This window comes from Corvus moneduloides, chromosome 11 (assembly GCF_009650955.1).
Source record: "Corvus moneduloides isolate bCorMon1 chromosome 11, bCorMon1.pri, whole genome shotgun sequence".
In the NCBI taxonomy this organism is placed as follows: domain Eukaryota; kingdom Metazoa; phylum Chordata; class Aves; order Passeriformes; family Corvidae; genus Corvus; species Corvus moneduloides.
In genome coordinates, this window is record NC_045486.1 from 3,182,188 (window position 1) to 3,205,081 (window position 22,894).

The following is a 22,894-nucleotide window of genomic DNA, read 5'->3' on the forward strand; positions in this document are numbered from 1 at the left end:
GAGACATTTAGCTCCCTATGATGTTGGGAGAAGGGGAGGCACTGAGGAGGCCCATGGGAGGAAGCCCTGGCACTGATGAAGTCAGAAAAACTCTCAGTAATGATGGGAAATTTGGCACTGGAGCCCAGAGTTTATAAATGAAACTGTCTATAAAGCGACAGCCAAGAGTGCAAGGCCTCGCTTTCACAGAATCATGGAATCATTGCATGGAAAAGACTTCCAAAACAACAAATCCATCCACTCAGCACCACCACCACCACATTCAGCACTCAACCATGTGCTCAAGTGCCACATCAACACTTCTTTTGAACACTTCCGATGCTAGTGATGCCACCACAGCCCTGGGCAGCCTTTAGCAATCCTTTAGAACCCTTTCCATAAAGAAATTTCCCCTGATATCCAACCTAAACTTCCCCTGGCTCAACTTGAGGCCATTGCATCTGGGAAAATGGTGCCCCCTCCTTGAGATTTGAAAAACAGTGAGGGCAGGCAGATGAAAGGAGGCACAGCTGGAATCCGGCATTTCCCAGGAGCTGGCACTCCAAGTGCCCCTTCCTTTGTCCCCTCTTCCCATGCACGGTGGGTGGAAGTTGCCTGTGGCTCACTTGGAGAACCCCACTCTTGATTTCAGTTTGGAGATGTAACTTTTATTTAATTAAGGCTCCTCCAGCCCTAAATGGCACAGAAATCTGAAATGTTTGCAATAAATGGATTCTGCATCCTGTCAATTGTATTCCTTGAGAAATGAGGCAAATATTCCAATATTTTCCCTGTTATTTAAACAGGCTCTCTGTGGTGGGCCAGGTAGGGTGAGCTGAGGCTGATGTGGCAAAAAACATGTTCAGGTTATGAACTGACTGCACATTTTCCTTGGGTGTGAAAACAAACAATAAAACTCTAGAATATGAATTGAATTCCTAATATAACCATTATTGTCAGAATCTAGCATAGAAAATTAGGGTGTAATATATCACAGGTGATAATTAAGGAAGTATTATGCAAAAACTGTCATATTTGTGAGAATTATGAGCCTTTTTCAACTAAATATATATAGGGACAAAAGATTTTGTCAAAATGTGACGGTCCCAACATTTTTTAAAAGTCCTCCTGTGATAACCAGTATCGCTTCAGCACTTTCTGGGAATATATTTGGGTAGCAGTGAATTTATTACCCATCTAACAGATACACACGTTCTAATCCCAAAATAATTTCGGATGGATCCTTAAATGCCAAGATGTGACGTTTTCTCATCACGCTGAGTGCAGCAATCAAGCCTCAGATTTACAGGATACCGTGTTGCCTACAAACCCCCAAATATTCCCTCAAGATTCCAGAGCAGGAGTTCAAGTTGCAGAGAAGGAAAATTGCTCCTAATGGATGGGTTGTGGAGAGCATTCAGTGGAGCTGCACTGATTTAAGCTTTCCACTGGAGATGAGCACAGATTTATGACCGATTCATTGTGGGGATATGTGGAAAGGTGCTCCAGGAGAGGGGCTATAAATACACCCATGTGTCACCTGTGTTAATAATGGAATATTTTACTGAAAAATAAACAAACATGTGAGCAACAGTGCTGAAATTCCTACCTGGGCCTGACTCTTTTTGGCTTTATGAGAAGATTTTCCGAAGACTTTGTGCAATTGTGGGAGATGAGACAAGTGAAATAAGAGGTGAAAATCACCTTTTCATTAGCGTGGGTGATTTGTTTCATGTCATGAACTTGGGCACGTCCTTCAGATGGAGAACTCTCGTGGAACAGACATCTAATTATGGAGACAAATATCCCTGATGAAGTTGGAGGGATGTGCCTTTCTGATGGATACTAATCCTGACGTGCCCCCTTCTCAAAGAAATTTCATTAGTTTTTTGTGTTACTGGGCAAGATGAATAAATAATAATGAACCTTTTCCAATCTAGTGCACAAGCATTTTGTTCGCTGTAATTTCGGTTCTAAGGGAGCCCTAGATTCAATGACAGATTCTGTTTGCTGCATTGTACTCCTGTAATATTCATTTGGCACTGTTGCCAACCTGATTGAAGACTTAATTCAATAATTTATACGGCAGGAAGTGATAACAGCTATAACATTTAATATCCTGCCACTTAAATAAAGCCAGCACTTTGTTTCTCTCTAACTTTTCTCTGTTTAAGATACAGCTGTGCTTTGCTCTCTTAGAGGATGGGGAGTGATTAAGCTCAGATGATTTTTGGCATTGGAATTTTGTGTGGTGACTCCCAAATTTCATGGAGGAAAGAGAGTGTAACAACAATTGAATAAGCACATAACAACATGAGAAATGGCAGTTCTGCTTACACAGAAAACAAGGGGAAAAAAAAGAAATTTGGGGAAATTTCAGACCCATTTGTGTCTTTGCAGCCCTTCGTCCCACCCAGTGACTCTGGAGACAGAGGGGGACAAAGGAGAATTGCTGCACTCAAAGATCCAGCCACACTGGAATGGAGAGAAACCATGGAAAGGCCGGTTTGCAAACAGCTTGAATTTACTAAAGCAAGCAATGATTTCTCTTTGTTTCCAGAGGCCACACTTGGTGATTCCCACTCATGCTCAACAGGAAAAGTGTTGTAATGTGAAGCTGTGTTTTGGTTCTGCAGCGCTGTGAGTCCCAGACCTCATAGAAATCCAGATACAATCTCCGTTCTACAGCACTGTGATGCAGGTGGGTGTTTATCTCCTTGTACAAATAATTTAAATCTTGTTTATTTATTTTGAATAACTGGAACAAAATGGCTCCTTCCCAGATGCTTGTTTTTCTCACCAGGGCTTAAATAAGAGGCAGGAATGAAACCAGTCAGGAATTAGCCGTAAGAACTTGACATCAGCAATGACTTTATCTGTAGATAGCAAGGTTTATATCCTGGGATAACACTTCGAAATTATTGAGATCATGGAGATAATAGAAAAACATGTGGAGACCGCTTATTTTTGTAGCCCAAATTTCTGCCACAGCAAAAATTCCTCAGGACACAGAAAGTTCTGATATAGAAATTTCAGGCTGCCACCCACTTCTTGCTTTCAGATGATTGATAACTCGGGAAGAAAATCTTGGGATATAAATCATCTCAAGCAATGATCGAGGCAAGATTAAAACACTCTTTATTTTCTTACATATAATTGAAGAGGAATGCAAGGGATATTTAAAACATTTTAAACCTAAGGCAGGTCCTGATTTAAATTAGATTATTCAGGCAGGATATTATCAAAATATTTATTGTACTGACTGACTGATTTGCATGCATTTGTCATCACAGCACTGGCATCCATTTGAAGGACCAAAACTAAATTTGAAACTCAAACTTTTAGAAAAAAAAAAAAAAAGGTCTTTCTTACCCAAAATCAGGATGCAAAATTGACAATTGGCCAGTGAAGATCTACCTGGGGTAAATCAGACCTGGTGTGGCTTTGTTGTGGCTGTTTGGGTGAGATGAGTTTTCCTGGCCAGCAGCACCTGCAGATGTGCCTCATCTTGAGGATATTTAATCCTTATTTTGGCATTCTGGGCAAAAAAAAAAATCCCAACTATCATGAGCAGCAGAAGGGAAATAGAGATTTAAACAGCAAAATGTGGTTGGGATTTCACGGGACATGATTTTATCCTTTGACTCCTACTGCATTCCAGAAACCTGCTGAAAACAGGGAGGTGCAATCACTCTCCAGGAAAAGGCAGCATCATCCTCTGTTGTGGAAAAGATCAGGCAAGGAAAATATAATTAGCATTGTATATTCTGCTATTGTGTCTAGCGCACTGAAAGCTCCCAGGCACTTTCAAAATAAATAGAATAAACAGAGATGAATGAAACTGAACTCTGCTAAATATCATCAATGAGGATCTGCTTTATTACTGGCAATTAAGAAGGGAAAGTCAAAACACAAGCTCTCATTATCACTCATTGATTAAAACCCAGTTAGAACATTGCAATCCCAAGCAGCCCACTGCTCTGCTCGTTCCGCACTTCAGCACAGAAAACAGCACAATATTTCAGAAATAATTAGGAACACAGAGTTAGTGATCAGCCTTAATGTTCCCCAATAAAATTGCCAAAGCAAATGATTATGGATCAGCCAAAAGACGCTGTTTGAAGCCATCATCTTTTGTGGCTGTTTAATACCTTCATGATGATATTTTTTTTTTTTTTCTGAGCAAACGTAAATGAAGTTAAAATCCTTCCAGTAATGGCAGCCTGGAATTTAGCAGAAGCCACAAGCATAACTTTGCAAATGCTCATTTTTTGGGAGATAACTGCCAGACATTGAGTTGCTCAGGCAATTTTTTTCTCTAGTCTCTATTTTAAAGGAGCTAATATCAACATTTCTGATGTAGAGCAAGCTGGGAATGTCTCACTGTCAAAATTACTGTGCTCTTCCATTCAAGGAAAAATGACCTTTATCTGATGTGTTCTCCGAAAAAAACCAAAAAAGAAATGACAGCATAAACAACAAAACAAAACCCAGCTGAAAGGAGGGGGGAAATGCAGGCTGATAGGGCTGCACTGAAGTTCTGCCTTGAGGCAGAGATGGAAAGGGAAGGGACCAGCAGGAAGGGCTGTGAGCCAGGGACACGTGGGGTGGAAATGTTGCTGTCCCTGTCAGCAGGCTGAAAATCCAGGGAAAATTGGAAGTTATCCCATTAAGACACTGCCTGTCCCTTCCTGATGTCTATGTTTGACACCATTTGAAAGCTGCCCAGAAACAGCAGCAGCCCCAAACCCTGGGGCTTGAGGTGTCCCTGTGAACCCTTCCCAAGGCTCTCACTCCACAGAGGAGCCTGGAGAACGTGGGACAACAGCCCATGGGAAGAGTTTGTACCATTTGTCCTCCTGTAACTCCTGTGCAAGCTTCCAGAGGGAAACCAGAACCAAGAATGCTTTCCATGAGCAGATATGAAAAATTCCATAACTCTGGCAGCTGTTCCATGGCCAGTGCCAGTTTAGCTGCACCATCACCCTCTTACTTCCTCCTTTTTAGCTCTACTTTCGTTATTGGTTAAAATGCAGCAATTTTAGGAAACGGGAATGATTTATTCATAAAACGTGCTCCTATTTTCATCCACTTTTACAAGCTGTAATTTCCAATCAAGCCTTTACCAATTCTATCATCAGAATTATTTCGCAAACCCATTTTTTCCTGCTGGGATTTACATTGATCCCTCCACGCTGCTGTATTTAGGGCACACTTTGGTTTCTACCCTTGCCCATTATTTCACTTCAGCTCCCTGGTTTTTAAGAAGCTCTAAGAAATGAATTTATATCTCTTTTCCCCCATGGAAACGTTCAGAAAAGCCACAAGTGCGGGAGAAAAAGTGAGTCCAAGTTTAGGACTTCTCAGTCCATTGAGTTCTCTGTGATTTTGTAAAATTTCACTGCTTGGGCTGGAAACAGAAATAAAGATCAGACAATCTACCGTCCAAATGGCCTGATGGGAGCTTTAGCATGGGGCCAATAATGGAATGCAGGGAAAACATTTCATATCTATTACTTTGGGGTAATTTTTCTCTAATCCAAAAATCACAAAACCGCTCTAATTCTGTGGAAATCTTGCGTACTTGGCTGGCATATTTTCCCCGGCTCTAGTAGGAACTGATAACAGGCTGCTGAATTACTGCTTAATAAACCACTAAATGAGTACCATCCAAGATAACGGGGCATTAAATGACGGCTATTCAGGGAAAAAGTAGAAGTGCAGAGAGAAATGCAAGTGGGCTCTCTGCATAGAGGGAAATTGGTTTAGTCATCTCATCTCTGCCAGTGGTGAAATTCAAACTGCAGCAGATTGGGAAAAATAAAAAAAAAGGAAAGTGTTTTGATACCAGTGGAAGGAGGACACTCAATGTAGGGGCTGCTTCTCGTCACCTGAGCTGGGACAGAGTGTTTAAAGTGGGGAAGTGGGGGGGGGGGGGGGTAAAGTGAGCAGTGAAATGTAATAAATGGAAAGACAAAATAAAATGAAATGAGAAGATAAAATCCAAAAAGTGAAAATAATGTAAGGATGAGATTATAAATCAAAAGAAATCAAGAGATATAGAGGTGGTGGAGAATTTCAGGCTGTAAAGACAAAAGGCCTAGTGTTGGATTCAGTCTGGATCATAGAATCATTGAGCCACGGAATGGTTTGGGGTGGAAGGGACCTCAGTTCCAACCAGCCCCACCCCTGCCATGGGCAGAGACACCTTCCACCATCCCAGGCTGCTCCAAGCCCCGTCCAACCTGGCCTTGGACACTGCCAGGGATGGGCAGCCAGCACTCCCCTTTTTCCCTGGATTTCTGTGGGATTTCAGAGTTGAAGCGCCTGTCCTTCCCTAAGGATTAAACTCTGATCACACCACAGAGGTGTGTGAGGAGCTGCCCTGCTCCTGCCCATCCATCACAGCCTGGTGCCATCCGTCTCCAGCAGAACTTGTCCCACAAGGCTGAGAACACATTTGCTTGACTTGTAGTCGTTGGGAAATTGTATCCTCCTGACTGATGGCTGCCGTGTCCACGGTGCAGCATCGCCAGCAGAGTTATGACAAATCTGCTCAAGGCCATATTTCTGGGGAATGACATAATCAATGATGGATTCAGCTCTAATTTCAGCAGGTTTAGACTGCAGAGTTTTAAAGCAAAGAGAGGAGGGTTTTCCATGTTCCCTCTCCTCAATAATTGCATCTGACTGAATTTACAATACATCCCTTTTTACCACACTCATTTTCTGCATGTTTGTGTTTTCACATCTCTAATATCTTGAAAACTAGGCAGGCATTTGAGTAAAATGTCCATGCAATACAATAAATGTTTATTATTTCGACTTGCATTGGACATCCACCTTTGGGCTGACAACAACTCTCTTGTCTCAGTTTCTCCAGTAAATGAGTTGTGTATATGCACAAGCATTTTACACATATCAAACTGGGACAGAAATCTTGATTCAGGTTTGGTTTCCTTAAAATATGCATGCATTTCTGTTGATCACGTGGTTCAGATTTTATCCAAAGCTCCTAACCCAAGTTATTTCAAGGCACAAAACGTGAATCAGGCTGGATTCTGTTCATAGGGTTTCACTCTTTTCCATAAAAACTCCAGTGCTCACCTTTCAGGTCCCTGTTAATCTGTAGATCACAGTAATAGCTTTTAAAAATAAGGAACTTGGGCATTTCCCTGGGAATGAGAGGTTTAATAACATCAAGATATTTCTGCTCTCTCCATCTCACTGTGCACTTTTAGTCTTATGTGATTATTCTTAGATTCTCTGAAGAAAAGACATTGTTGTTCCCCGCCAGTGAGCACTGAAAGTCAGTGGCATCACTGGCAATAAACCCATTTTAATTTGCAGTCAGACTGGTGGGATATTAATGAGGTTTACCTTTCTTTAAGGCAAATTTGCGGAGTACATGTGCAGCACCATTTTAATTGCAGCACCACACATAATTTCGTGTATCGCCAACTTATCTCCTAGAGAGGCTGGGGGTTAATTGAGTGAATAAAATAAATGTAGACTAATTAGGAGATGACAAGTTATAGCTGATAAGGTCACTTGTCAGACAAATATGAATTCAATATCTATTGCAGAAATGGTTACATTTTCTCTGGCCTAGAGCAAACAATTTGTGTTTTGCAAACTCACAAATGTACACGGAAGACACAGAGAAAAGTCTTTCATTTCTACCCTATGCAGTGTAAATCAGAATAAAATAGAAACAGCAGTTGGAGGTATCACATTATATTTGGATTAAAGTTGTGTTAACCCATCAGTGATTTTAGTAGCTTTAGACTAATAAGACTGAAATATGAATCTGATTAATGCTCAATAAATTTCTAGAGATTAACCCCAGCAGTTTTGTTGACATTGTATTGATACCCATATTTTTTTATCAGCTGTAGGAAAAGTAATAAATCCTCAAAACCGATTTGGCATAAAGTGTATGAAGTGAGACAATGTTAGAGGCCGAAGAAATTGCATTTCATAAATCACTTTGGGGCTGGGGGAAAAGGCCTTCTGAGCGTGTGGGCCAAAGTTTGGATAGATTTTACTCTGAAGTATTCTGTATTTTCCAGGGTGAGCTCAGGGCACTGAGATGGAGACTAGCCCAAGGTTTGGGAGGAGCCTGGGTACCTGCTGGGCGGTGAAACAAGACAAACCCCAATCTGGCTGAGAGCACCCAGCAATTCCACAGAGGGGAAGTCAATCCCAAGGGACAATGTGCTCTGATTTTATAGCAGGCTGCTGTTTCCCCAGACAATTCTCCCAAATGATAACGAGCTTTGCATCTGCTTTTCAGGAAATCCTGTGGCAAACAATCCACCCAGACTGCAGATCAATGCACAGAAATAACCTCTCATGGAAATAACCTTCCACTGGCTTTGGAGTGCTGCCTGAATCCTCAGAGCCTTCCTCCCTGGGATACGGGGATGCTGTTGGTGCTGGAGGTGCTGAGCCCCTGGCACAGGGTGCCCAGAGCAGCTGGGGCTGCCCCTGGATCCCTGGCAGTGCCCAAGGCCAGGCTGGGCATTGGGGCTTGGAGCAGCCTGGGACAGTGGGAGGTGTCCCTGCCATGGCAGGGGTAGCACTGGATGGGCTTTAAGGTCCCTCCCAACCCAAACCATTCCATCACTCTGTGATTCCGTGATCAAAGAAAGGTGAAGCTGCTGCAGGTGTGTGCAGCTGTGTTTGCAAAACAGCTCCAGCACAACTTCAGCACAAATATCTGCACCTTTTTTACATCTTTTTTACATTCCTCTAAAATGGCTGCAGAAAGAATTGCACAGAAATAAATCTTTTTTTCTGTTTTTCCTCAAACTGTTGCAATATTCAGGCTGTGTCAGAGGTTCTGTCACTAAGAGAGAGTCCTGCTAATGCCAGACACACACCAGGAAGCTCCCTGGCCATTAATGTGAGTTTTCACTCATGACTCAAGCATGACCTTTGTGTGTCTTCTGTTTGTTTGGCAGCCAAAGTGAATAAATTTCCCAGGCAAATAATGAAGTGATGTTGCTTCTTCAGAGGAAATACTCCCCCAGCAAACAGTGTGACAGATCTGATCTCACAAACGTTTAGTGCTGAGAAGACAATTTAAAGCTGCAGCGATTTCCTTGCTGATACCTTGAAGAGTTGGATTTTTCCAGTCATCTTTCACTTTTTTCCCTTAGAACTCTCCTCCTTCTATTGTGTTTGGAAGCACTGAGGACAATTATTCTATTTCTAAAGAGCTCCAGGGCTGCAGTGAAAGGTGCATTTGTCATCACAAATATCTTTGTCCATGAGAACTTTTCATTCCCACCAAGAGCAGCTCCCACCATGGCAGAGCTTGGAGGAGTTTGATTAAAAGACCTGATTTCTAAGTAGAAATGAATGAGTTACAGGTAATTAGAGCAGGCTGAAAAGCAGGACGATGATGCTTGGAGCTAAACAATGTCACACACAGTGCCTTAATTAGCAGCAAAAGTGATTTAGCAAAGTAATATTCTAATACCAATCCAATTGCTACAAATTATTAATAACAATAAGCATGGAATAACCAAGATCCACTAACAATGAGATGCAATATCTGTCACAGGAAAACATAGGGCCCCTTTAATAATGACATTGTAATTAGAATAGAACAATAAAGCAGATATTAATACTGAACACAGAACAAAATACTGGTCATGCTGTGCAGAAGGGGAAAAAGGCTATTGCTAAAGCTCTAAAAGGGTCTAAAAATCAAATATATCAAAATAAAGTTTATACATTTTCCTCTTGCTGCAAACCAGGCGGGACTTTCGCCACTGTCTGACCCACAGGACAAGGGTTGGCACACAAGGGTTCCCTTGCACACGAAGGGAAGCAGAGAGACCCAGGGAAGTGGGGGCTGAAGGTCCCCTCTGTGCCTGAACTCTGCCTCCACACTCAAAATTTGCCCTCTTGTTCCCCTCTTACCTCCTCTAAGAGAAGCCTCAGAGAGCCTTATTTGCCTTTGGATGCTGACTGTGATAACTGTGCCAGCAACCAGAGCAACTGCTGCCATAAATCCCCACATGCTGCTTGTGGGGTTGTTTCTCCAGCTCCTGAAACTGCGCAATTCCATGACAATTAAACATTGCTTTTAATTTTTAATTTCTTTTTTAAGAGTTTAATCCTAAATATGGATGGAGTAATAGAGAAAAGGGGTGTTCTGGAGGGTGAAAAACAAAGGTAAGGTAAGTAAAAAGAATCCATTCCTGTTATTATTGGCTGGTTCAGGACTAGAATTCAGTCTCCTGGGAAATGTGTGGTTGGCTTGTGATTCTGAAAGCATTTGGAGCCAAAACTGGGAAAACTGTGGGATCTAAATACCACAAGAGCAATGAAAGGAGTGCTTTACACATGGCCCAGCTGTGACAGCTTCAGTCAGAAAACCCGTCTGAGCGATCCCAGATATTTCCATCCATCCAGCCCTCACACATGGCCCCACTGGACTAATCCATCCCTATATCCCTCAGATTGTCCCAGAGCTGGCTTCCCATCCAAACTCCACCAGCAATTTTCATGGCAATCACAAGATTTCCTCCTGCAGATAGGGATGAAAAAATGCCTCCCAACCCCAAGAGGTTTATTTTTGTAATGTAGGCCTGATAACCACGGCCTAAATCATCCTGAGGGGTTGGAAATGACTCTGGGCACTCAAACCCTGTGACAACCACATTTCCTGTCCCAGGCAAGTGCCAACCATAATAATAATACATTAAAAAAGCTTTTTGTATACAACTTTTTTTGCTGCCAAGAGACCAGAGGAGAAAATGCCGATTTTTGAAACCCCCAGTTGGAGTGGGAATGTGGCTGCAAGATTTCCCCAGGAATGTCAGGCAGGTGTGAATGCAGTGAATTCCAAGAAGTTTTCAATGTTAATTCCTGCTCAACAAGAAACACACACATAAACAGCGATCAATAGGCGCTAAATGAAAAAGAAGTAGCGAATCAATAACTCCAGACGTTTTATTTTCCCCCTTCTGCAAACAATGGGAGGGATGATCAGCCTGTGATTACGTGGCAGTCGCAGATATTGTTGCAGCACTTAAAAGTTTGTGGGCAAGGTCTTCACCCGTGTCAGTGTGTGCAGAGCTGCTGGGTGGGAATGTTAAACAGCAGGGAAGTATGGTCTGGGTTTTCATTTCAAAATAAAGCAGATTTAATTTTTTTTTGCATTTCCAAGGTTTGATTTCTGGAAAAAAAAAAGTTCTCATTTCTGCTGGTGGAAAATTAGACCACAGGTAGGTTTCTCTCCGTTTCATGTAGGATGTGGAAGTAGATGATCCTTAAGGTCCCTTCCAACCCAAACCCTTCAGTGATTCCATGATTTTATGGCCATCATTCTCTCCATAATAAAATCTAAGGTTTCACGTGTCAGTTCTTTAATTGAGGCATTGGTTGGGGAGATAAAAAGGGAGTGGAATTGGCTATTAAACTCCAAGGAAATCCATGTAACTCTGAAATGGGGGAGCTCAAAATTCAGCTTCTCTGAGCAAGCCGTGCCAGGGCCTCAACCCCTTTTAGGGAACAATTTATCTCTAAATTCTGATCTAAACCTACTCTCAGTTTAAAGCAATTACTTAAAACCAGCAATTTGCCTTGAAAATTTTGTGCTTCAATAAACTGTTTCAGTAATATATTATTGTGCCTTATAAGTTTAATTTTTTTATACTTAAATTTGCCATTGTTGATAATAGAAAATGGTCAAAATATTTGAAGTGCCTAATCACCTGCTAATTTCAACTTCTTGGCAGTGATAATAAAGTAAAATTGAATTGTCTTTGAAGCTGTTGCAAACAAAAAAAGTGAGAAAAAAATGTAATGACTTCTAAAGTACCAGGATGTTACTTTACAAAGTTAATGAGCCTTTTGTGCTGGGAGATGAAACGGTTTGATATGAAACAGGAAGAAATCATGTAAAATTTAAATAAAAGGGGAAAAAAGAATGTAAAATAGCTAATTGAAAAGATTAGGAAGCAATAATTATTTAAACCAGTGTAAAAATAGACAAGGCCTTTCAGACTACAGAGCTTAGACACCAGAGCCATACAGAAAACATAAACCTCTGGTGATGACTTCCATGAATTCCACTGTCTCCACTCACCCCACAAACTGTAAATAACACTTCCCTGGCAGAGAAACCAATGCAGGCTCCAATCTCAAAGTGCACCCTCAAAGCAGCACCTGAGCTCTCACCTCTTCTCCACCACATGTCCGTGCACTCAGGGGAATTCAAAAAAGGGTTTTTCTGGGACATGAAGCACAATGAGGGGGATTCTTCTGCGGAGTGAGTCTAGCCCATGGTAGGGAATATTAAACTATCCAGTTCTATCCATCTATCCAGGTTTGAGGTGGTGTGGAGTCCTTGGGAAATACGGCAGTGTGGCACTGGTGTCCACCAGGATGAAGCTTTGAGGTGGGTTAATGTCTGTCTGGTGGGAAGCTTCAAACCCCCTCACATTCCCTGAATATAAAAGTGCATCTTCAGGGCATTAGGTTCCCCCTTTTGCTGGCTTTGTTGCACCAGAGGATGGTTGCTGTTCACTGATGTTGGGGAATGAGCTGAACCTCCTGGCACCCCACAGAATGGAAACAAAAGTTCTTCAAACATCACTCCTCCCTCTCCTGGGAAAGTCATTGCAGTATCAGCCATGTCCTGCCACAGTCTTGCAAGTCACTTACAGAGTTACAACTTTTTATTTCCCAAACCCATGGAAACCTCCATGTTGTCTAAGGGACACTAATTGTCATCATTGTCTGACTCATCAGCAGATCTCCAAATGCCTCTGGTTGTTCAGAGAAGCCTTGACATTTCCAGGCTGGACTAGTTCCTCTCCACATTTTGCTGTTAGAAATAGCAAAGGTGTCACTTGTCTTAAAATATATAGTCTGCTGTTCCATCCCTAAAGGTGCTGTTATGCTAACAATAAATCTGCGAGAGACTGCAGGCAGAGCGTGGGATGTGATGTATTCAATATTCATCCTGCTGTGACCCAAAGGAGGATCAGGACACTTTACATCAGGAAATGTCTCTCTCTAATTTAACAGTTTCAAAATGATGGGCCTAAAATCCAGCCCGGGAGATTGCGGTTGCATCTTCGATTGATTTGGAGGCAAGAAGCCAAAGGGCTGTGTAAAAATACAGTTGATGCCTCATTTCCAAAATGCAGGTCAGACTGGCTGGCAGGGCTTGGAATATTTATATTGTCCAAACAGCCTGATAGAATTTACTGCCATTCTCCTTTTCCTTAGCTTTAATCCTGGAAAACCCCTTTGCTTCCACGGTGGGGTCGAGACCATGAGCAGAACAAAGGAGAGCTGCAAAGGCCGCCTCTCCGTGCATGGATTTATTTGGAGGGCAGAAGCCACAAGGAATCAGGGCAAAGAGGTGCTATTTCCCTTTAGGAATGGGAGGAACACAGAAAAATGTGGATAAGCTGTCCAGGAGGAAGACAGGCTCTAGAAATAGTCAAAGGTAGCTATTTATTGGCAGAGGAAAGAATGCAGGGACCAGAGAGACGGAGACATGAGGAAAATCCAACCTGAAGGAGAACCTGACCTGGCACCCACACGCAAAGAACAGCCTGAGGTGCATCTGATGGATGCTTAAGACAGAAATATGATGTTAAAAATGAAAATAAAATCTTTCCTCATCAAGGTATTGTTGGCAACTTGCCTCACTCATGAACTCCAGAGAAACCAGCACAATCCAGGAGCAGCCATAGGAGGAAAACATGAGAGAGTTTTGGTGTGAAGAGACAATTATTTTATTTTATTGAGCACTTTGGACAGGTCTGTTCATTTCAACTTCCCAAAATCCTGTCTACATCTTTAATCCAGACAGTGAAGGCTCTTTCTTAACATATTCGTATCAAATAATGTTTAAATTTCAACGACATCAGGAGATGGTTGTTGTACATCTCTATAGCAAGTACACAGAATTTAAAGTAATGATCTCTGAGTTTATCTTCATCACCCTTCTTGCCTCTGGTGCTCTGCTTAGATCAGATTATCTCATTTAAATAGCAATGGGTTATGAAAAAAAAAATCTAATCTGTTCTCTCGCTGTGTCACTGTGCATGCATTACTTTATTTTATTTTGTCCCCTAAGGCACTGTAAGAAAACCCTAAAGACCCTCGTTGAGACACATAAAAAAGCTCTGCTGGAAAATAAGAGTTGGAGGGAACATTATTCTTTCCACGATTTTTCCCTATAAAGAGAATATAGAGGGCAGTTTGATTTTTGAGTAATTGAATTGCCATTTTGGGGGCTAATAATACCCAGCTCTTCTGCACAGCACATTTAATCCTGAGATTTAAAATTAATTTATAGGTCAAAATGATTTTCATTCTACATGTCAGGTAGAAACAAGGAGGAAATGAGTGACCAATGCCATCTAACACCCTGAATTACCTTCCCATGCCCAGCCTACAAAACTGCTCTGCTCAGCACCGGGACTGGTCCCTCATTTTCCCTCTCAGCTCTATTATTCCTAAATGGATGTGAACCTTCCATGTGATAAATCAGAGAAGTTTTGCCATAAGTGCAATTTGACTGTTACCATCAGGCATATTTCAGAATGTCACGGAGTGAAAATCAGCAGAGCTCCGCCGAAATCAGTGGAGTTAATTTACACCCAGGTATAAATTAACTCATCCCAGTGAAGTCAGTGGGACATTTGCTGTTCCTTTAACTGAGAGCAGGAGCAGGACAAAAGTGCCGTTGTGAGCTGCTCTTGGTGCCTGGGGATATGGAACATTTACATTTTTAGCTATTTTTAAGTCTTTAAAAGCTGAACATGTTCATCTAGAAGTGAGCTCCCAGTACCTTTTAACTCAGGTTTAGAGCCCAGGACCGGGCTTGTTAAAGATGATCCTCTGGCAAGAATGATGAAGATGACAAAAAAGCTTCAAAAATGAAAGCTTTGGGGGGAAAAAAAGTGAAGGGAAATGTTCTTTTTGGAGATACAAATCATGGGTGTCCCTCACGCAGCTGTCCTGCTCCTCCAGTGATTCAGATTCCAGGATCTCCATCAATTTCCCAAGAATTCAAGGAATTACAGGGGAATCATGTGCTCTGAAAGACTGGTACAAGTCCTTTACTCAGTAGTAAAAAGGGGAATGATCTGTGAGAGGTACCCGAGAGGGCTGAGTGGGTCAGTGGGAAATTAAAGGGAAGGCTTGGGTCCTAAACATGTGGTTGTTGTGATTAGTTCAGCAAGGCTGGGCTTAAATGAGCAACTGCTCACCTGAAATATTTTATATATTACAATATTTTATACATTCCATGATTTTTAGTCCTTAACATGTGGGTTGTTTGCTACTGAAATAGAAACTTTATATTGATTTAACAGAAAGTCTGCTCCCAAGATTTATATTTTTGTGTCCTGAGGTTTATATTTTACATTTAGATGAAACAGCATCGAGTTTCATTTAAATTGTATTTTAAAACGCTACTGAAGCCTGCCCTCTGCTCTGTTTCTTCACTTCAAACAGCTGCTGACTCATGCACTACATAATTAATTTAAGTATCATTTGAGGTTACTTTAATACAATTTTCTTGTAAGTACATGAGTAATATCCTGGCTATTTAGAGTTCAATACATTAATTGGAGACAAAAGCCAGTTGTCATGGTTTCTATCACAGCCAAGTGCGAAGGGTCAGTCCATCCCCAAATTCATTATAACCTCAAAGAGTTCAGCTCCCATTCAGTGCCTGTTTGGAGATGAGGCTCTAATGAGCCACAGGAGTTAATCCCATTTTTATGGGTATATGAAGCAGGATTGTCAAGTTATATACTTTTAATTAGAAGAAAGGTTCAGAGAAGGAACAAACTCAGAATACCAAACCCTCACTGTGAGCAATGCCTAGCCAGGCAGAAAAGAACTTTTTACCTCACAATATGCTACAAACTGTTGATATTTTAATTAAGCACAAGGGATATTCAAGAAGGAGAATGGGGGAACACAGTCCTGCTTCCTCCAACCATACTTTGGCCTTTGATTTCAGCCTGAGGAGTGTCAGGATGCCAGGGTGGGAGGATGAGGGTCCATCATCGCTCCAGCAGGAGGCAAAGAAGGAATGTCTGCATTTGCTCTGAGTTTTAAGCAAGATTTTCTTTCCTTTTTGTGTATTTAGATTGATAGTCCTTGTGATTCTCACCCATTTTTGGACTTCATAAATAAATGCTTTAATTTGCCTTTCCGTTAACTGTGATTTAAAGACACTTCACTTGTATGGAAGCATTTGAAGGCTGCGATATGAAATGTGGAACCCAAACCATTCGTTCAGTGCTCCTAAACTGGCCTGGTTTTCAACCCAGCTTCATTTGCTGATGCTGTGGCCAAGAAATATCTTCATGATGTTGTCACCCAAGAAACAATTGTTTTTCTTTCTCACTGTTACAGCTTAGACTATTTTTTAAAGCTACTACCTGGATTCCAGCTTTCTTATGATCTTGCAAAGTGTTTTCCTGGTTCAAAGGCAGCACCTGGAGTTGTTTAAAATTAAAGCGTGTCCTAATGAAAAGCTCCTTAGTCACTTGTTCATGCAAAGAAGGATTGTTAATTTTGGTAATTGCTTCTCTTTTCTCCCAGAATTATGACACTGATAGAGATTTATCAATCACAAACACTAATAGTGGAACATTTACCTGTGCTGCAGCTCATGAATGGCAGCAGACTTATTAGTTTCCATAGCAACACCATCTCCACTTTCCAAGGTCAAAAATTCCTCCCATCCAATCAGTGGAAGAAAGTAAAGTGTGTCTTCCTGTGACTACCTGGGTATTCTGCAAAAACAGGAAGAGATATTGGGCAATTAAAGTACAGACTCCAAATAAATACCCCAAGTTTCCCCAGGTACAAACACATTCTACTGCACCGATTGGAGACTCAGACACTAAAAATGCAATAAATAGTCTGGATAGGATCATCCCGGCATAAAAATAATTCCAAAATGACACAAAGTTGGAATGAAAATCATAGGTAATGTTGGGGTTTCTCCCATCCACTCCCTGCCACAGAGATCTCTGGGATGGGAGGGAGTTTCTCCAGGCAGGAAAGAAAAATCTGCCTGTGGTCCCTCTGCCAGACAGTGCTGGGATGGAAGAAAAGGTGTTTGGAAAAATGGGCTTTTCCCAACTCCTAAATGTTCATCAAACTTTAAGATATTTCTTGTTCCATCATAGGCGGCCCCTCTCCACAGAGCCAGGCTGGCAGAGCTGAGGGTGTTCACCTGGAGAAGGGAAGGCTCCAGGGAGAGCTCAGAGCCCCTTCCAGGGCCTAAAGGGGCTTCAGGAGAGCTGGAGAAGAACTGGGGTCAGGGACAGGACACAGGGAATGGCTTCCCACTGCTAGAGGGCAGCAGGAAATGGGATATTGGGAATAAATTCGTCCCTGTGAGGATGGTGAGGGTTTGAGATGGAATTCTCAGAGAAGCTGTGGCTGCCCTTGGATCCCCAGAAATGTTCAAGGCCAGCTTGGACAGGGTTTGGAGCAGCCTGGGACAGTGGAAGGTGTCCCTGCCCATGGCAGAGGTGGGACTGGGTGATCTTTAAGGACCCTCCCAACCCAAATCTGTCTTTAATTCCATAATTCCATAGTGGTGTGGTTCTGATCCCAGACAGGATCCTTTGGTAAATGTGCTGTAACGTGAGCAGATCCCGATGCAAACGACTGATCTGCCACGGCAGGAGAAGGGATCACAATGTCACACACACCCCATGTAAAGGAAAAAATCACCTTTTCTGTGTGAAGTTTTATGCTTCAGAAATGAACCATCCGCCCACAAGGATTTACATAACAATTTCCTTTAATTTCCTTTGACATTTCAGTCAACAGTTGATGAATTAAGCCAGGAAAAAGTATCTGTTTGGCCTATACTCCCAAAGGGCAAACGGGTAATTTACTGTTGGGGATCAGTTCATAAAGCAGCTGAAACCAGAAATCACTTAATAAAATGAGTTTGCAAAATTGTAAAATCATTCCAAACCTTTTCAGTGCAGAAAATTTTCCACTGAGAAATTACAATTATGAGCCACACTTATGGATCCATATTCTCTCCTCACTTGTCTCATTTTTCACAGCACTGTGAAAAGATTTCATACAGGGCTGCCCTGGAACTCATTGCTGGTAGGAGTGAGAGAGACGTTTTTTAGAAAATTAAGAAATCCAGATCTTCTGGAAGCCATTCCACTTCTCTAAGGGGCTTAATTCTGTTCACATTTTCTATAAATTTCACCTAAAAATCACAGGTGGTCTCAGAGGAGACAGAAACCCGAGGAATGATCAAAGCTTGAGAAGTTTCTAAGTTCTGGAAGAAAAGGATGGAAAAAGCCCAGAGTATCTTTTAGCCTTTCATGATGTCCTACTTCGCACACAGCTGAGATCTACTGAAGAACATTTGCAAAATTTATAAGTGTTTGAAAGGAAAAGGATTAAAAAGTACTAAATTATGATTCTGTCGAAGTAGAAACAGAGAAGGAGGAGCTCGGTTGTACCTTTATACATCAACCCTGCCCCGAGCAGCACTAACTGCACCTAAATACCCTCAATCAATATTTCCTTTCTTTTAAAATACTTTTTGGTGCTTTTTTTAAAACACTTGCCTTCAGTTCAGGTTCCACTCCAACCCCTCCTTTAAACCACCTGTCGATACTGAAGGTAGGCATTGATTATTTCTGCTTCAGTGGAAAACCCGGGGCTTTTCCTTATTGAATCACATCATATTTATTTCACACCCTTTCTCCTGCTTGCCAATATTTGTCTTGAAGCTCATGTACATATCTGTGATATTTGAGACAAAAAAAAAAAACACTGTACATTTGTTTTCCCTTGTCCTTCCTGAACAGAATGTATCCAGAACAACAAATGTAAGTTAGGATTTTAATTAATTACTTAGATGTCATGGTAATTCCTCCTGTATTAATTTTGTGACTTTACCTGTGTCCCAGTTTTAGGGTTTTTTTCCCTGATTATAGCTTAGCAAGAGGGAAAAAAATTCCTCGAGCACCCAGGACCTGTGAGTGCAGCAGCAGCACGGGGTGAGGAGGCCCAAATTGCCATTTACTGACAAATCATCCTGGTGGATGCCAAGTTGGCTGTTAGCAGATAACAAGCAGTGTTTGGCTGCAATTTATCCCCTATTGCTGAAGTTATCACCACGAATTTTGCACATTCCCACGTGTTTTCCTTGGCATTTCTATTTGGATTCTCCTCTCCTGCTGGGTATTTTTCTGTGGTTGATTTCCTTGGACAGCGAGCACTTCCCAGTTCTGGTCCCACCCAACTCCTTTTCCTCAAGGTCCCTCAAATATATCCCATTTCTGGTCCTTGCACATTTGGTGTGTGAGCTATTTAGTGCAGAAATCCCTGCTAAAGGTGCAGGAGTTACCAAAGAAAATTGGAAATGGACTTAAACCATCCAGAGTTACTCACATGCTTCCTGGTATTCCAAACAAAAAATATTCCAAACCAAAAATAGCCAAGAAAAGCCAAATAACTGGCCAGACCCTGCCTTTCCCAAGAGGAAAGATCCTTTTTTTGCAAGGAAATCTCCTTTGAAACCCTCCCTGCTTTCTATTCTCCTCTCGTTGGGTTAGGGATGAGGCTTTTGGAATCCTGAAACAAACAAGAACCTGCAGCTGCCAATATCCAGAATATACAACCCAAACTCTTTGTATTCATACAAGGTATTGATCAATCCTCAGAACTGTAATTCTTCTGCTCCTAGGACTGCAAATTATGGGGCATTACTGTAAATACACACACACACACACACACACACATATTTCCTTTAAGTAACCCAACTGTTTTGCTCCCTTCACTCTGACAAACACAAGGACCGAACTGGCAAGCAGGCACTTAATAATTTTTACAACATCTTTCCAACAGCAGCTTCCATGGGATTATTTACTGTCAAACTAAATCAAGAATAAATGAAAAAACTGAAATATTTATAGCATAAGGAAAATCTGGTTCAGACCAGAAATCCCAGACTGGCATTAAATCAAGAAATGTAACAAGATAAATTCTGCCATCATACCCTTTGTTTTCTGGATGTGCTGCTATCACTTATTCTAATTGTTATGCCACAGTTCGAGCAGAGAGATAGATGGAAAACAAAATATGTTAAATATGATCATGGGGGAAACATTACACTTCCCCCTAAAAATCCTGATTGCGTGTCCATTTGTCAGCAGGATGTAATTTATACAAATATGTTTGTTACAGAAGTAGGCAACATCATTTTTTGTTGTTTTCCCATTAGAGAAAACAAGTCCATAGGAAAGATCTCAGTCCTCAGATACTTTACACCTGTCATTTTCCCTTCTTATCTGTGGGGGAAGGAGAGATATCTGCTCCTGAGCCATCCAAATGTGATGTGTGGGACACACAGGGACATACAGGAGGTGAATTAATGGAAAAAGGTGGATAAAATACCCAGGTCAGCAATGGCTCTGCATGGGTGAGTTGTGCAGCACCTGCTTCTCCTTGCAAACCCTCTGGGTAATGCCACTGGTAACCCAAGTATTGCTGTCATCAAACATTCCCTCCTGGACATCTGGGATATTGAAAAATTCAGGCGAAAAGTGGGATTCGAGTACTGACTTGGCACTTAGCACACAGAGGGAAAGGCTGTGGTGCTGTGTGGCTGAAGGTTGCAGCTGTGCTGCTGTTTTCCTTGGAATTTAGAAGGGGATAGGAAATGGATTCATTTATTAATTAGAATCATCTGATATATATTTAACACATTAACATAAATGCCAATATCTCGGTCTTTACTGAGCCCAACCTGGTGCTGAGGCTTTGGCTTTCAAGACCCTTAATTTCTACAATCCCTTATTTTTTGAGTAGCAAAACCCTTACAAGACCAAATCTGTGCCAAAGGACAAAATGCTCTTCTGGTGTCATCCAAATTTTCATGAAAATAGGCCCCATTTCTCACTTCTGCCACAATCTTCTGTTAAGTTTTGTAAAAGGAAAACTTGGTTCAGGTGGTGATGTGACATCGAACTGGGGTAAAACCTGTCAGCCACTGGGAATGATGAGATTTTGCTCTCGGCAAAATTCCAGCAAATTGACATTTTTACCCATGGCAAAATGTAGCTGTGTTTGCAGAAAGAGCAACTTTTTGACCTGGTGGGAGAGAAAATGTTTAACAACAGGGATTTGGGGCCAAATTCCACAGTGGTGCTGGTGGAGGAGCTTCACTCCAGGCCTGATCTGTTGGTGTAACCACCTATGGAATGAGACCTGCTGCGTGTATGGGAGAAGAAAGGAACGGAGATGTGGAGAGAAAGGCTCTAATCCGGGGAGTGCATGCACAGCCTTTTCATTCTGCAGCCTCAGCTTTCCCTCCCACCAGCTTCCACGCAGCTATATTATCTTCTGAATTTGCCCTTCCACACTTCTGTATTCCTCCTGTGCCAGCAAATAAGCCTGTCCCAGCCAGGCTTGCATTCCTGGCACACCATTGCTCCTGATCTCTCTATTGTCTCCTGAGCACCTGATTTGAAGGCATCTAATGTGAATTTTCTCATGAATGCCAATGATATACAGCTACATTTTTCTTTTCAAACTTTTTATCCCTGAGGCGCTTTCTGCACTCAAACTATTTTCCAGATATCCATAACAGAGTGAATAGCAAACACTTGCAGCCACCAGAGCAGGAGCAGAAGCGCCCAGTTTTCCAGGTTCCAACAAGATTTACGTATGCTGTTGGAGTACCTACTGCTTATTTAGAATTATTGAACCATATTTCGAGGGAGAAAAGCACCCCGTGCTATTTAACAAAGGTTTCCGATACTGATCACTACTATTTTTCCTCTTTCACAAAAGGACTTGGATTTTCATTTGGTTTTCACTCCTGACTGCTATTGCTTACTTTTCCCAGGGAAATGGAAAATACTGTGGCTCATTTGCAATTCAAATTCGGGGCATAAAGCCTTCGGGGAAGGTTTAAATCTTGTGTTTTCAAAACATTTTCCTAAATCTGACCTAACAGCTCGTTGTGTTTCAGGTGACATCGAGATCCTACCGGGTGGGACACTACAGAGGCTTTTGTGTCTTAAACTCCCCAAATTAAGACATTTGAGGGGAAAGGGGCTGGACTGTGCTCTGGTGTCTGATGAGGCCTCACTCACCTTCCCAAATGGATTCACCAGCACTGAAATGGCCCTGGCATAGGGAATTTGTGACTGCCCCTGGATCCCTGGAGTGCCCAAAGCCAGGCTGGACATTGGGGCTTGGAGCAACCTGGGGTAGTGGAAGGTGTCCCTGCCCATGGCAGGGGGAGAAAAGACGAGCTTTAAGGTCCCTTCCAATCCGAACCATTTCATGATTCTAAGGATCCTTGTAAGGACTCATGTCTTCTTTAATAGTCAAGTGCAAGACAGAGCAGGATTTAAATATCTTTAAGATTATTTTGATTTTTTCCCCATGTTTATATTTTCACAGCAACGATTAGGGAGCTTAAACTTGGAAGCTGAAAGAGCAAGCCCTCCTCTGCCATCAGTGCACTGCAGAACGTGTCCATCTGTTTCAGGATCCCACTGGAATTGCTGGAAAGGTCTCAGGGAGTGCCACTCTTTCATTCACTCTTTCATGAGTATCTGAACTGCTTCAGTGCAGTAGCCAAACACTGCGTGGGCATCCCCAGCTGTAAATAACCCTGTCTCAACAGGCAAGAGCCAACGAGACATTTTTGCTGTATTTAACCCAAGCAGAAAGACTGAAAGATAGAAACCTCAGTGGGCTGTGCTGTTGACAAATCAGAATTAAAATGTCTTTCAACAGCAAAGTGCCGAAGTGATAATGAATATAACTGAGTGTAACCCCATCCCAGCCCTCGTGCTGAACCCAGGTGCAGCTATCCCATACAACCACGTCATTTGGAGCTGTATTTGGCACT

General features: G+C 42.0%; 1 protein-coding gene across 4 annotated transcripts in view; it reads right to left on the reverse strand.

Annotated features, from left to right (window-relative positions):
- Positions 1 to 22,894, reverse strand: part of CNTN6 (contactin 6) — a 126,842-nt gene that overhangs the window by 82,635 nt on the left and 21,313 nt on the right. For 3 of the 4 annotated variants that reach the window (XM_032120987.1, XM_032120985.1, XM_032120984.1), the window contains exon 2: positions 16,635 to 16,772. The exons of the other annotated variant lie outside the window; for it this stretch is intronic. In XM_032120987.1, coding sequence (XP_031976878.1) covers positions 16,635 to 16,689 — 55 coding nt within the window. In that variant the 5' untranslated portion in view covers positions 16,690 to 16,772. The remainder of the gene's footprint in view (positions 1 to 16,634; positions 16,773 to 22,894) is intronic. 4 annotated transcript variants of the gene reach the window in all.